Raw genomic sequence first — 13827 nt, 5'->3', positions numbered from 1 at the left:
AAAGAAATGAATCGATTATTTCCTTATTTATTTCCATGTACTAATCAATCAAATTCCTTATGTATATGCGTATAAACTTATACAAGTTTGTCTGGATAGTCTCTTAAGAACGCATCGCAGAGTTTTTAACAAAAATTGATTCTCTTGGTGAAACTTGCCACCCCTTGAAATTTGTCCTATGAATTCTGAAACATCTTGAATAATAATGATATTAATCAAAATTTTTTACATATAAAATAAATTTTTACACCAATGTTAATAAAAATGTAATTTTTATTTGATTATACCAATATAGTTAATTTTTTAATTTTTAATATAATTAATATAATAAAAGAAACAGATAAATAAATTTTATTGTACAAAAATTTAATATAATATATACAACAAAGCATAATTCTCAGTGTTTTATCTGATATCTATCTAATTTCATTAAAATTATTATAAAAAAATTGAGTATCATATGACATGAAAGTTCGAGAAGTTTTACAATATGTCATATTTTACCTGAATAGCCGACGATATATTATTTTAGATATTAATAAAATAAAAAGGATAATATAATATTGATAATAATGAGATAAAATTTTATTTGCATTAAAAGCAATGACATATGCGAAAGAGATGCATGTGTGAATTGTCTCAATAAATTTTTATATTTGTTTGGAAAAGGCATATCATGAATTCTTATAAACTTTTATGTCCTAGCTATATATACATATGTATTATTTCATATTATACAGGGTGTCCAGTAATACCGCCTCACCGCTCATATAGGTAGAGCAGGTCAAACTGAGTAGAAAAGTCCTCTACCATTTTTCGATTTTCGAAATAATTATCGAGAAATTAATTAAAAAAGATCGGCGAATCCACGCGAGTAAAACGCGCGCGGCGAGAAGGCCGTCTCACCGCTACGCGGTTACTAGGCACGCTACTCATACGCATCCATTTTCAGTCGTAAACCGTTCCTCCCATCATTCAATGAGCGCCTAGTAACCGCGTAGCAGTGGGCCTTCTCGCCGCGCGCTTGTACTCGCCCAGATTTGTCAATCTTTGGTAATTAATTTCTCGATAATTATTTCGAAAATCGAAAAATGGTAGAAGACTTTTCTACTCAGTTTGACCTGCTCTACCTGTATATGAGCGGTGAGGCGGTTATTACTGGACACCCTGTATATGTATTATATCATATATGTTTTTATGATAGCGCATATAAATACCTATATAAAAATTTATATAAAAACCTATATAAAATAGTGTTTTTATTAATTAAATTATTTTCAAACAAATAACTATCAACTTGGCGAATAAGAGCCATACGAATGTTAATGCGTAAATTTCTTTAGAAATTAATTCTTTCCGCGAAAATTGAAACTTGCACAGGGCACATATTTTACTTGGTGTATTTTACCAAGAAATAGATTCTCATTTTTGAGAATTCTATAATTCTCCCCTCTTTACCCCCCTAAAGAGATGTAGGCGAGAAAGTGAGAATCTATTTCTTGGTAATATACACCAAGTAAAATATGTGCCCTGTGCACGTTTCAATTTTCGCGGAAAGAATTAATTTCTAAAGACATTTACGCATTAACATCCACATATGATTCTTATTCACCAAGTTGATAGTTACTTGTTTGTAAATATTAAGAGCCTTATTTATTCAAAATATTAAATTATTTTGCTACGGTATTTGCATATTCATTAAAAATATAATAATAAATCCAGTTATAAATTTGTATGTAAAATAAAATTGTATATAAATTTATAAAAACAAGGAAAATATAAGAAATAAGAATAATATTGATACGTAAAATAAACGTCATAAATATAAATAGAAAATAAATATTGTTGTTCTCTTTCGTTTTTTTTGTTTAGTCAAATATGAAATTAATAAATGATTTACGTATGTGTACTAAAATGTGTATTTTCTAATATGTATATTTTAGCTTAAATATAAATATTTGCCACATTTATGATGTTTATTAAAATAAAACTTATAATTATACATATAAAGCTCATAAGATTATTAAAAAAAGCAGCAATACATCAATTTAAAAATTATTCTGCATATATTTCATTGAAAGCATTTCTTTTTTGTACCACACATTTAATATAATCATTAGATCAAATTGTTAGAGATAATTATTATTTATTTTAATTAAGTTTTTAAGATTAAAACTGAACAAGTTTTTAATTAAGTTTTAATTAAGTTTTTACGATTAAAACTAAGCAAGTGTTTCACTTAAAATATTTTTTTATATATGTTACAAATAGCAAAAAAATATTTAAATACAAATATTACAAGAACAATATTCTTTTAAAATTAGTAATGTATTAAAAAAATATAATGAATATACAGACTACTAATGTAAGTATCATATCTTTTAAATCTTTATGTTGGATAACATTTCAAAGAAAATATTGATGATTGTTGAAGATCGTTAAGTTTAATCATCTTTGATTTTTTTATTTTCCAAACTCTTTTAAATATTTTAATTTTTTAAAATTTTGTCTTCTTATATCTATAGAGTTTCAAAATCTCTTTAATTTTTTTACTATTACATTTTGTAAAAATTTTTAACATGTATTCAGAATATTAAAGGATTTTTAAATCATATTTTTATTTTAAAAATAATTACACATATGCGGAATTATGTGAAGATGAATAATCAAAGTGATACTATAGCAGCATAAATATCTTTGTAAATGTATACAATTCTTAATATCTATAATATTGTAAGAATATAAATTTAAATATTACATTTATATATACAAGATACATAAATATAATTACTTATATATATATATATATATATATATATATATATATATATATATACACACACACACACACACACACACACACACACACACACACACACACACACATACATACAGAATGTCCCAAACCATCACCTGCTAATGGCAGATTTCTTAAGATCATTAGGAGACGAAAAATCTAATACCAAATATCAAGACAATAACTATTTGTGAATAATGTATTGGCAATAACTATTATTTTTATCAATAATAAATTTTAAATGAGAAACCATTTTAAATTGGCCAATCGTTTTTATTGTATATATCGAATAGTAGTAAAAATGCTCTTAAAATATCAACATACTTCCAATATTGAAATGATTTTGCATATGTCGTAGGCAAAAGGTTATTTTAGGAAAATAGCTTTTGACTAGGCAAATGGTTATCTGGCTGTACTGTCAGCCTTGGTAGTTTCTGCGCTTTCAAGTTTTGTCATATTTTTTTATGGGGACGGGGCTTCGCCCCTATGCTTCTTTTTTACACAAAAAGCAAATTGTTTTACTCAGATTTTGCTAACAATTGATCAACTGTGTCCGCATTAAACTTGTAATCTGCCACATTTTATTAACAGAATTTGACAGACTGGTGACAGAAATTGAGTAGAATCTACAACCTTATAACCAGTTACACAGAATAATGACGTAAATCAATATTTATGAACTCTTTCAATATTTATGATATCAGTAAACACAGTTATATTAATGTTATATAAATGCAATAAAAATGAATATTACAGATGCGTAAGTGTTACCAGTGAGTAACCGGTTAAGCATAAGTTTTCTCTCATAAATATTATACTATAATATTATATAATGTGATATATCACAGCTATATCTCTCGTATAGCAAATAACTGAGGTTCAACGTAATAAAATAAATAATAAAATAAATTATAGAAATAAATTTAATTTATAAAACTCGCGCGTGAGATATAACTTATGGAAATTCAGTTCCTACTTTGTGCTTTACATATTATACGTAGTGAACGATGATTTCCATAAGTTATCCTACTGATTGCAATTATTTTAATAGTCTAAATTTTCTGTTAGGTTCAGAATCAGAAATTAAACTGACATAACAATTAAAAACAGTTACTATTCCTGGTAACACAATCTGATAGCTTAGATACGTCCTGAAAAAGTGCACGAGAAAACTGTCCAAAATTACGACAGAATTGCAGAACATCTGTTATTGAACGAGTACTTACTGTACTATTGCAGCAATCTGCTGTAAGAAGCTACTGTGAAATTTTATATAATTTATTAAAAGTAGACATGCAGCAGAAATATAAAAACAATATCGAAGTATCTGCCCGACAGAAATATAACAAGCGCGTTAGATTCTTCACGTACATTTGCAGCAGAGTAACAAAAGTTCTTGTCACTTAAAATACTGAGTTTTGAGTACAGAGCCGATCGGCAGAAACGCGAAAAGAACATGCAAGCATCTGTCCATCAGAAAAATAGCAGTTGAGTGTACTAGACTCTTCAAACATATTGGTAGCAAAATTTCGACGGTGTATGTCGCTTAAATTGTTGTTTTAGCCGTACAGATCCCAGTGATAGAAATGCGGAAGGACCGTGCAAGCATTTGACAAAGGCTTTTGTTATTCTGCTGCAAATATATTTGCAAAAATTTAAGTACGTTCGGCCGTTGTTTTTCTGTCAGACAGATGCTTGCACGTTTCTTTTGCATTTCTGTCATTGGGATCTGAACAGCAAAAACAATAATTTAATAAGCGACATACACTTATGAAATTTTGCTGTCAATATATGTTCGCAGAGTCTAGTCTAAAAGACCTTATACAAAATATTTGCCGCTTAGATTGCCAAAATCAAATTTTAGCGTCAGAAATGCATAGAAAATTGCACGTACGTTGCAAGACAAAGCAAAGTTCACATGGGTTTGCAACTTTCTACGCGAAGCGCGGTGGACGGAGTGGGTGCGGGAAGGGGAGGGCCGGAGGCCCCCCTTGACCCCCCGCGCGCGTGTGTGTGTGTGTGTGTGTGTGTGTGTGTGCGTGCGTGCGTGCGTGCGTGCGTGCGTGCGTGCGTGCGTGCGTGCGTGCGTGCGTGCGTGCGTGCGTGCGTGCGTGCGTGCGGTGCGTGCGTGCGTGCGTGCGCGTGTGCGCGTGTATGTGTGCGCGCGTGTGCGTGTGTGTACGTGTGTGCGTGTGCGTGTGCGCGTGTGTGTATTGTCACAGCGAAAAAGTGTGAGTTAAATGTACTTGTCGATCATATAGTATGTGGACACAATGTATTCTTGCTAATGTAAACACAGAGACGATTCATACGAAAACATAAACATGTAGATATCACGAGATATATTTCTCAGTTATTTCTCACTCGTCATTGTGTCAAGGCATAAAATTTGCTAGCGCTAAAAAGTACAAGATGTTGTTACATAAATTTTTACATCTTACATGTAATAAGCAACAGCTTTTGCAGTATTTATGTAAAAAAAAAGTATAATTTTTGAAACTTTTTTGTTAATAACTTTTTAATAAAAAACGAGTGACAGCTAAAACCTTCTGAAGGTCACTCAGGAGGGTGACCTTGACAACATATGTCAAGGTCAAGATGATCGGGGCTGAGTCCGCTATTGTCAATATTTATCAAAACTTCTTGTATGCGTTACAACTATATATATTTAAGATAATTTGGTAATTCTGAAGGAGAATGGTCCCCCTCAACGTTTTTGTTAAAACTTAGCAATATTACGTATTTTTGTGTGTAAAATACGAATTCGCAAATAAAAATCGTCGCTCTGCAAGAGAAAAAAAGTTATTACGTGTTAAAAAGTGACAGTTGCGAGGTTATAATTCCCGTGATATCAAGACGTGCAGGGACAGCACAGACTACCCGAGCATGCGCAGTGATGTGAAAAAGTGCACAAAATTACAAATTTGGTGTAATATTATTTAGAAAAATGTTACATGATAGCTATTTAATTGGTAAATTAAAAACATTTAATATGTTGCTCATCTTTTATTACATTACTGTAGCAACTGTATTATCATTATTGTATTACGATGCAACTGCACGAGTTTTTGACAGTGACGCACAACAAAGAAAAATTAGTTGATTTCTTAATTGAAAATAATTTAATACGTAATGAAATACAGTGTCCAAAGTGCAATAACAAATTAATAATTAATAGAAGTAATCTTTCATTTCGCTGCCGTAAAGTATTTTATGAGAAAAACAAACGTAAAAATATGTAAAGAAACAATGTATTTTTAAAATAAGTGCAAAAGTTGATACATGGTTTAGTAAATCTAAATTAAGTTTAGAGACAGTATGCAGAATAACTGCATATTTTATTATGTTAAGACCTCCGCGAGTTAAATTTTTATGTAATAACGAAGTTACAGCACATTTAGTAAGACGCATCAGAGTTCGAAACGGCAAACGGTCGGCGCCAAGCAGTTAGCGGTAGGTATAAAACCGAAAGAATTCTTAGAGTCGATCTATTGTTGTCCTTGGGAACCCTCTAGTATCTTTTAAATATAGTTTTCTATTCAGATATATAAGTGTGTGCGTACGTGTGTGTGTAAAACAAGTTTGCGCAGGCAGTGACCTTCTTCAGTATTAGTTCACGTTTCGGCCTGTACAGACGTGTTTAAAAATGCCTCGCAAAGGAACTAAATACTATTCAGGAAAGCAATTTACTTTTGAGACGGAAACCGAAGCCACAAGTTCTGCAGCAAGAAAATTAAAATCTATGGATGAAGATTTTATTATAAGCCAAACTCATAGCTATCGATTTATTGAAATTTTCATGGTTTTTAACGCTCTCTCACAAATGTTAACTTGTAAAGACTGTAAAAAAATATGTAACGGCCCCCCTTCTTTAAGCTGTCGATTGGCCGGATAGTTCGCCGGGGTCAGGGTTCGTAGTTCGAGGGGGAAGAAGAGACACTGCAAGAGTTTGTTTATGCTGTAATGTAGAGTTGTTTATTGTATGCTTGGGTGTATATGTACAAAGATGTGGGTGTGTGCGTGAGTGTGTGCACCGGCGGGTAGATGATATGAACGCTATATACAGTGTGATTGTGTGATAATGAAAACTGTGGGGAATGTCGCGCGACAGGCCGCGTGGGTGTCGACGCGCGGATATGTACGATAGTGTGTGCTATTTTTAGCGGCGCGGCGCGTGGCGGTTTTTATGATGGTCGGGTTTTTGTCATCCGAGCGCCGCCGGGTTTTTTTTTTGTTGTTCGTTTTTATCGCGCGTGTCGGTTTTTGTCGTTACCGGGTTATTGCCTCGTGTGCCGAAATCGCTCAAGATCCGGCGGGCCGTTTGCGGGAGTTCAGGAGGTTGAGTCGGTTTATCGGATGACGAGAACTCTCGTCAGAGGCAGCTCACTCTCTATCCCTTGACCGTTGATTCGATATTCTAGAGGATTTAAACTTTGGTAGGTGAGTCACCGAGAACTCTCGGCGGGAGGGGAGTACTCTCCTCTAGTGGACTCACGTTGGGGTCAGGATAATCCTTGGCGATCGAGAACTCTCGATGGTGGCGGAGTACGCTCCACCGCGGTCGCCCAGAATGGGGATCGTGGATCTCGGATAGCGTGTTCTGGCGTTTCGTATACGGTTGGATCGGGAAGGTTTTCTGAGGCGAAGCCCGTCTCGGAGAGCCGGATTCGGGGATCTGGTCTCGAGCGTGGATGTTGTGCGGGTTTTATACTGTGGGAGTTCCCCTTCCTCTGAGACTTCTGTCGTTATCTGGTTTGCGCATCACGTGCGTCTCGGTCGGGTGTCTACGTTCTCGGTCGCTGGAGCTTGCCTGCTCGGCGGGTCTCGAGATCTCATCTCGCGCTCGAGTGTTCTCGGGTTCTGTCAGTCGTTACCCGAGCGGGACTTAGTCTCGGGCGCGTCGCGATTGCTCTTTCGGGAGTCTCGCGGTTCTTGGTGTATTAAAAAGGGCGTACGGCGCCTCCGCTTTGGTTCGGTCGGTGTTCACCGGACCGCGGACTTCCGACAGTCGTGTTGTCGGGAATTTTAGTAACGGGGGGGGGGGACGCTTCGTTACAAATATAAGTTTGAGTGAAACAGGAAATCGTGGATTAGGTTTTAAAATCGCCGTTACGTGCTCATGTGGTATTAGGAAAATTGATTCAAATCCTTTTATATACAATGCCTTTGAAATTAACCGAAGAATCATATTTGTTATGAGATTGTTGAGAGTTTGCAAAAAAGGTATAAATTTGTTTTGTGGTCTTATGGATATATGTCATATGGATAAGGTCTAAACAATAATGTTTATTATGCTGTCGTGAAAACATTCATACCTTGACAAGTGCGATCTTCCGTATGTTGTCTCACAAAACCGTAGAAGAAGAAAAGAAATTGAATTCTCAAAAGGAAAAGCCATTGCTGAATTTGTTTCCAGTGACGACACTTGGAAAAAACGTGGTTTCTCTTCATTTGGTGTAACAACGCTTATAGGATATAACACGGGAAAGGTAATTAATCTCCTAGTAAAAAGCAGCTACTGTCAATCTTCCACTTACTGGAAAAGCAAAGAGGGCACTCCGGAACATTACGAGTGGTTTGAAAGTCGTCAAGAAACGTGTACCGTTAATCATTCTGGATCAGCAGGAAAAATGGAAGTTGACTCAATGAAAGAAATGTTTTCGAGATCTGAAGAAGAGTTCAATGTGAAATACACCAATTACATCGGTGATGGTGACTCAAAGACTTTTAAAGCACTTCTGGATTTACAACCTTATGGTAAAGATGTAATAATAAAAAAAAGTGAATGTGTCGGACACGTGGAGAAGAGAATGGGTACTCGATTGAGAAATATTAAAAAAGTGACGAAACTTGGAGGAAAGGGAAAACTGACAGATGCACTCATTAAAAAATTAACGAAATATTATGGATTGGCGATAAAAAGACATCCGGATTCGTGAGTGAAATGAAAAAAGCCGTAATGGCCACTTATTATCACAAGTGTTCGACTGATGAAAATCCGCAACATCAATATTGTCCACCGGGAGCTGAAAGCTGGTGTAAGTGGCAAGTCGCCAAAGTAACTGGAAAACTTGATGAGTTTGAGCATCAGCCTGTTTTTCCAAAGATGTTCCAAGATGATCTGTTGCGACTTTACGAAGATCTGTCTACAGATAATTTATTAGAGAGATGTTTAGGTGGGTTCACACAAAATTGTAATGAAAGTTTCAACGCAACCATTTGGCGTCTGGCACCAAAACATCTCCACTGCGGCCCACAGACAATTGAAATTGCCGCTTATTTGGCTACTGTAATATTTAATGAAGGCTATCCCATATTAAAAATTATGGAAACAATGGGCATCGTGATCGCACAACAATGTAAAGAATTCGCCAATTCTTATAATGAGAAGCAACTACTGTGAGCAGAGCGTCGTAACTTAGAGAGATCAAAAGAAGCTCGTATAGCTTCTAAAATGGAACGAACAATACAGCAGGACTTGTTCGAGGAAGAAGAAGGCATACTATATAGTTGCGGAATAGCAGATTAATTGTTCAGATTGGTTTTTCAGCTGTAAGTATCGTGAAATTGCATCAAAAACTTTAAACGCGTTTTTCTCGAAACCTCATTTTTTAAATTGGCGTACAAGATAACTTAAAAACTAATCAACCGATCAACTTCGTACATAGCTCATTCAATTCGTTATAAATTTATTCAGGTATTGAACCTATCATTTTAATTTTATCGTTTATTTATGACATTTTTATCAACAATATAAAAAAAAATTTTTCATTGAAAAAATTATATTTTTTTTTCAAATGCTATAACTTTTTCATTTTTTATATATATATTTTTTAAATAGGTCCAATACCAGTGTTAACTATCTAACTTTAAAAAAATTCTTTGTTTTTTGCTTTCAGATGATTGTGACAGGCGCCACATTGTACGCCAACAGCGGATACACCGCCAGAAGTCATTAATATTATTATGTGCTATTCAGTATATAATAAAGAAAATTTAAAAAAATAAAATTTTTTTCGTACTTTAAGAATGCCTCTTTATATCCCAAAAAAGTTTATTTAGATATCATCAATGGTTTTCTGCAAAAAAATTCATAAAAATCACCTATTTTTAAAGCTGTTACACTGGAATCCTCCTTAAATAAAATTGTAACTTTTTCTATTCGAATTTTTAAGATGACAATGATTGGACTTTGCCTCATAATGTTTTTTACTTACAAGTTTTAATTCCTTTTTTTTGACAGTATTGAACCTGAGTGAAATTGAATTGAAAAGTCTTAAGTGATATCAAAGGAAACATGAATTGGACGACTCGGAAAACTTTTCAGAATTTATCAAATCGTCAACAATATAATCGTATTCGTAGGGAACTCCGTTTTTCTGTAGATAAAATATATTTACAAGGTCAAAATAGAAGTAATAATTCTTTAACTTATTCATCTAAAAAAAATCGTTCTCATGTGACTTGTAGGAATTTGGAAAATAGTGAAACTAAAGAGACATTAGCTTCTACCACTTACTTTGAAGAAACATCTTTAGACTTTTCATCAGAAATGTCAAGTGCTCATGATAATGTAATAGAAGAAATAGTACACGAAGATTCATAACCTCATGTCAAAATTGATTGTTTTCAAAACTTTCCAAACAATGCTGCCTGGATATGAATATAAATCATGTTCAGACTAAAGCAATTTTAAGAGTGCTTCGTACACATAAATGTTTTCGAAATTTGCCAAAAGATAGCAGAACTGTTTTAAAAACAAGCTGTGATCGCATTAACTTTATACCGATTGGCTCAGGTGTATATTGGCATATTAGTTTTGTAAAACTGTTAGAAAACACCTTTTGTTTTACGCTCAGATGAAATTCTACCTGTTCTAATAATAGAACTTAACACTGACGGTTTATTATTGAGTAAAAGCAACCCTATGCAATATTGGCCTTTACAATATAGGGTCATTAATATTCCTTATTTCAAGCCGGTGATTATAGGTATATAAAGGACTTGAAAAACTTTGCGATATATATAGCTTTTTTGAAAATCTTATTGATGAGGTGAAAGAAATTAACAGACTAGAAGGAATACTAATACGGAATCGTCATATTCCTATAGTATTTAAAAATTTTGTTGCCGACGCTCCGGCGAGAGCTTTAGCTTTAAATCATTATGAACACAATTTCAATAATCCATGTTCTAAATGAAAAGTTAATGGCTTCCGACATGAGAATCGAACGGTTTACTTGGGCATCAATCATGAAAAGCGAACAAATGAACAATATATATCTTGTGTGGATGAGGATCATTAAAAAGGAAGAAGTCCATTAGAAGATCTTGGAATACTGATTGTCACTAGGTTGCCTTTTCAAATTATGCATCAAGTATACCTTGGTGTTACTATGAGGGTATTAAATGCGTAGTATGATGGCAAATTTAAATATGCAGGGAAACTACGTAGCTCAGCGCTTAATGAAATATCTTCACGATATGTAGAGTTAAACAAATTTCGTTCAAACGAATTTGCTCGTCGTCCTAGATCTCTCGTGAAATTCTCTAAATTCAAAACAACTAAGTTAAGACATTTTTTTTATATGCAGCACCAATTATTTCGTTCGGAATTTTATCTGAAGAATTTTATTTCCATTCGCTATTACTTAATGTAGCCATGAAAATAGTTATCACATCAATTAAATGTTCGAGAAGACAATGAGAAACGGCTGAGAAATGCCTACAAATGTTTGTTAAACATGCGGAATATCTTTATACAGCGAGCTTTGTAAGTTACAATGTTCATGGATTACAACATTTAGTTGACGATGTAAAGGAATTAGGATATTTAGAAAATTGTTCAACATTTGTTTATAAAAATAATATACCGCTTTTTAAAAAAAATATTAGAAATCATCCACGTCCACTTCAGCAATTCGCAAATTGATTACGAGAAAAAAATTATATACAACATGTACCTAAACGTCATCCTAAAAATCATCGCCTTTCAGCAATACACACAAATGGTATTATTCCTGAATGTATTGATAATACCAATTTCATATAATACAAAAATTATCCAGTCAAATAAATTTAATTTTGCAAAAGATGATCGCAATAGTTTTTGCAAGATCCTCGATAAATCTATTTGCAAAATTAAAAATATTTTGACTATAAATGAAGATGTTTTCTTTGTAGTACAAACTTTTCAAAATGTTACAAATTTTTACAAATTGCCAATTCAGTCTTCAACTATCAGAATTTATAAATGCAAAGAGTTGTCAGAAGACTTACAATTAATCAGTCCAAATTATATAACTGCGAAGTGCTATAGTATGCCAAGTTGGTCAAGGTTATTCTCTTCAACTCAAAAATCAGAAAAAAATAATGATGAATATATTATTTCTACTTTGTTACATTATATTAATTAGTTTTATATTGTAAAACCAATTTATATATAACGCACGTTTATGACTACAAATGTTTTACCATATTTGCACAACAAATTTTAGATTTATAATCTATCAATATAAATCCTCTAATGTAGTTTATTTTTTTGTATCCCACAACTTTATTAAATGTATTTCCACTACAAAATAAAAAAAGAAGGTAAATATTTAGAATAACGGAGTCAGCTCCGATCGCGTTGACTTCGACATATGTTGTCAAGGTCATGACCCTGTGTAACATCCAAAACGTTTTAGCCGTTGCTCGTTGTTTATTAAAAAGTTATTGACAAAGTTTGAAAAATATGATATAATTTTTCGTTCTTCTTAAAAGTAACATTTTACAATGTATAATAACTTTACACTAAACGCATTTGTTAACTATGATTGCACGATATCACAGAGAGTTTCAATATTTTATATATTTCAAATATGCATGGGTGTATATGTGTCCGCATGTATACGCATCCGAAACACAGGGCAATATGTGTTATCCTTTGCTTTCTGTTTTGATTTCTTCTGCCATCACACACACACACGCGCGTGCGTACACACACACACACACACACACACACACACACACACACACACACACGCGCGCACGCACGCACGCACGCACGCATGCACACGCAAACGCGCACGCGCCACACACACACGCACACAAGGGGGGCCTTCGCGTGGAAAGTTGCAAACTAATGTGAACTTTGCTTTGTCTTGCAACGTACATGCGAAGGGAGCGTCCGAAATGGCCACGTTCGGATTGGACACCACCAATCATATCGACCGATGCCTAAGGTCACCAACAACGATTAGCCAATCAGAGAGTCCTATTTTGAATTGGCCAATCAGATACGTGGTCATTTAATACTCACTCACATGCGAAACGAGGTGGACGGGGTGGGTGCGGGAGGGGAGCCGAAAGCTCCCCTTGTACCCCCCCATGTGTGTGTGCGTGTGCGTGCGTGCGTGCATGTGTGTGCATGCGTGCACGCGTGCGCGCGCCTGCGTATATTATAAAAATATTGTTTCATCTTTTCAGAAATACACCCATAATATGTAAAATGGTTTGGTTAAAGCAGAGAATAAATTGTATTTAACTGTTTGTGGTTCTTCTTCTTCACGTGCCCTGCCCGGTCCCCCGGACGTTGGCTATCACTCTAACCATAGTTATTCTATCCACAGCCACACGAAAGAGCTCTTCTGCTCTCCATATTCCGGTCCATGCTCTAGTGTTTCTCAGCCAAGAGAGTTTCTTTTTTCCAAGTCCACGTCAACCCTCGATCCTTCCCTTTAATATTACCTGAAGGAGGCGGTACTTCTCTGCTCTCAAAACATGACCGAGGTATTCGATTTTCCTACATTTAACTATTGTTAATAATTCGTGTTGTGCACCCGCTCTCTCCAAGACACATTTGTGACCCTGTCGACCCAATAAATTCGGAGCATTCGTCCTAGTGCTCACATTTCAAAGGCCTCTAAACGGTTTATCGTGCCCACTTTAAGGGTCCACGCCTCGACTCGATACAACAGCACTGACCAGACGTAGCACTTGACCATCCTTCGCCGCAGTTTCAAGTTAAGGTTGTCGTCGCAGAAAAA

The 13827-nt window shown here is 34.5% G+C and overlaps 1 protein-coding gene and 1 pseudogene across 4 annotated transcripts in view; one reads left to right on the top strand and one right to left on the bottom strand.

Annotated features, from left to right (window-relative positions):
• The window catches only part of Atg4a (Autophagy-related 4a), a 278503-nt gene that overhangs the window by 65101 nt on the left and 199575 nt on the right, over window positions 1-13827 (bottom strand). For 2 of the 4 annotated variants that reach the window (XM_072894304.1, XM_072894309.1), the window contains one exon: window positions 12-194. The exons of 1 other annotated variant lie outside the window; for it this stretch is intronic. In XM_072894304.1, coding sequence (XP_072750405.1) covers window positions 58-194 — 137 coding nt within the window. In that variant the 3' untranslated portion in view covers window positions 12-57. Of the gene's footprint in view, window positions 1-11; window positions 195-13827 lie in introns of those variants that run through there. One more of the 4 variants, XM_072894310.1, reaches the window with a different exon arrangement.
• On the top strand, window positions 7900-9326 carry LOC140666502 (uncharacterized; annotated as a pseudogene).

The sequence above is a fragment of the Anoplolepis gracilipes genome, chromosome 6 (assembly GCF_047496725.1).
Source record: "Anoplolepis gracilipes chromosome 6, ASM4749672v1, whole genome shotgun sequence".
Taxonomy (NCBI): Eukaryota; Metazoa; Arthropoda; class Insecta; order Hymenoptera; family Formicidae; genus Anoplolepis; species Anoplolepis gracilipes.
This window is presented reverse-complemented; position numbering and strand designations above follow the sequence as displayed.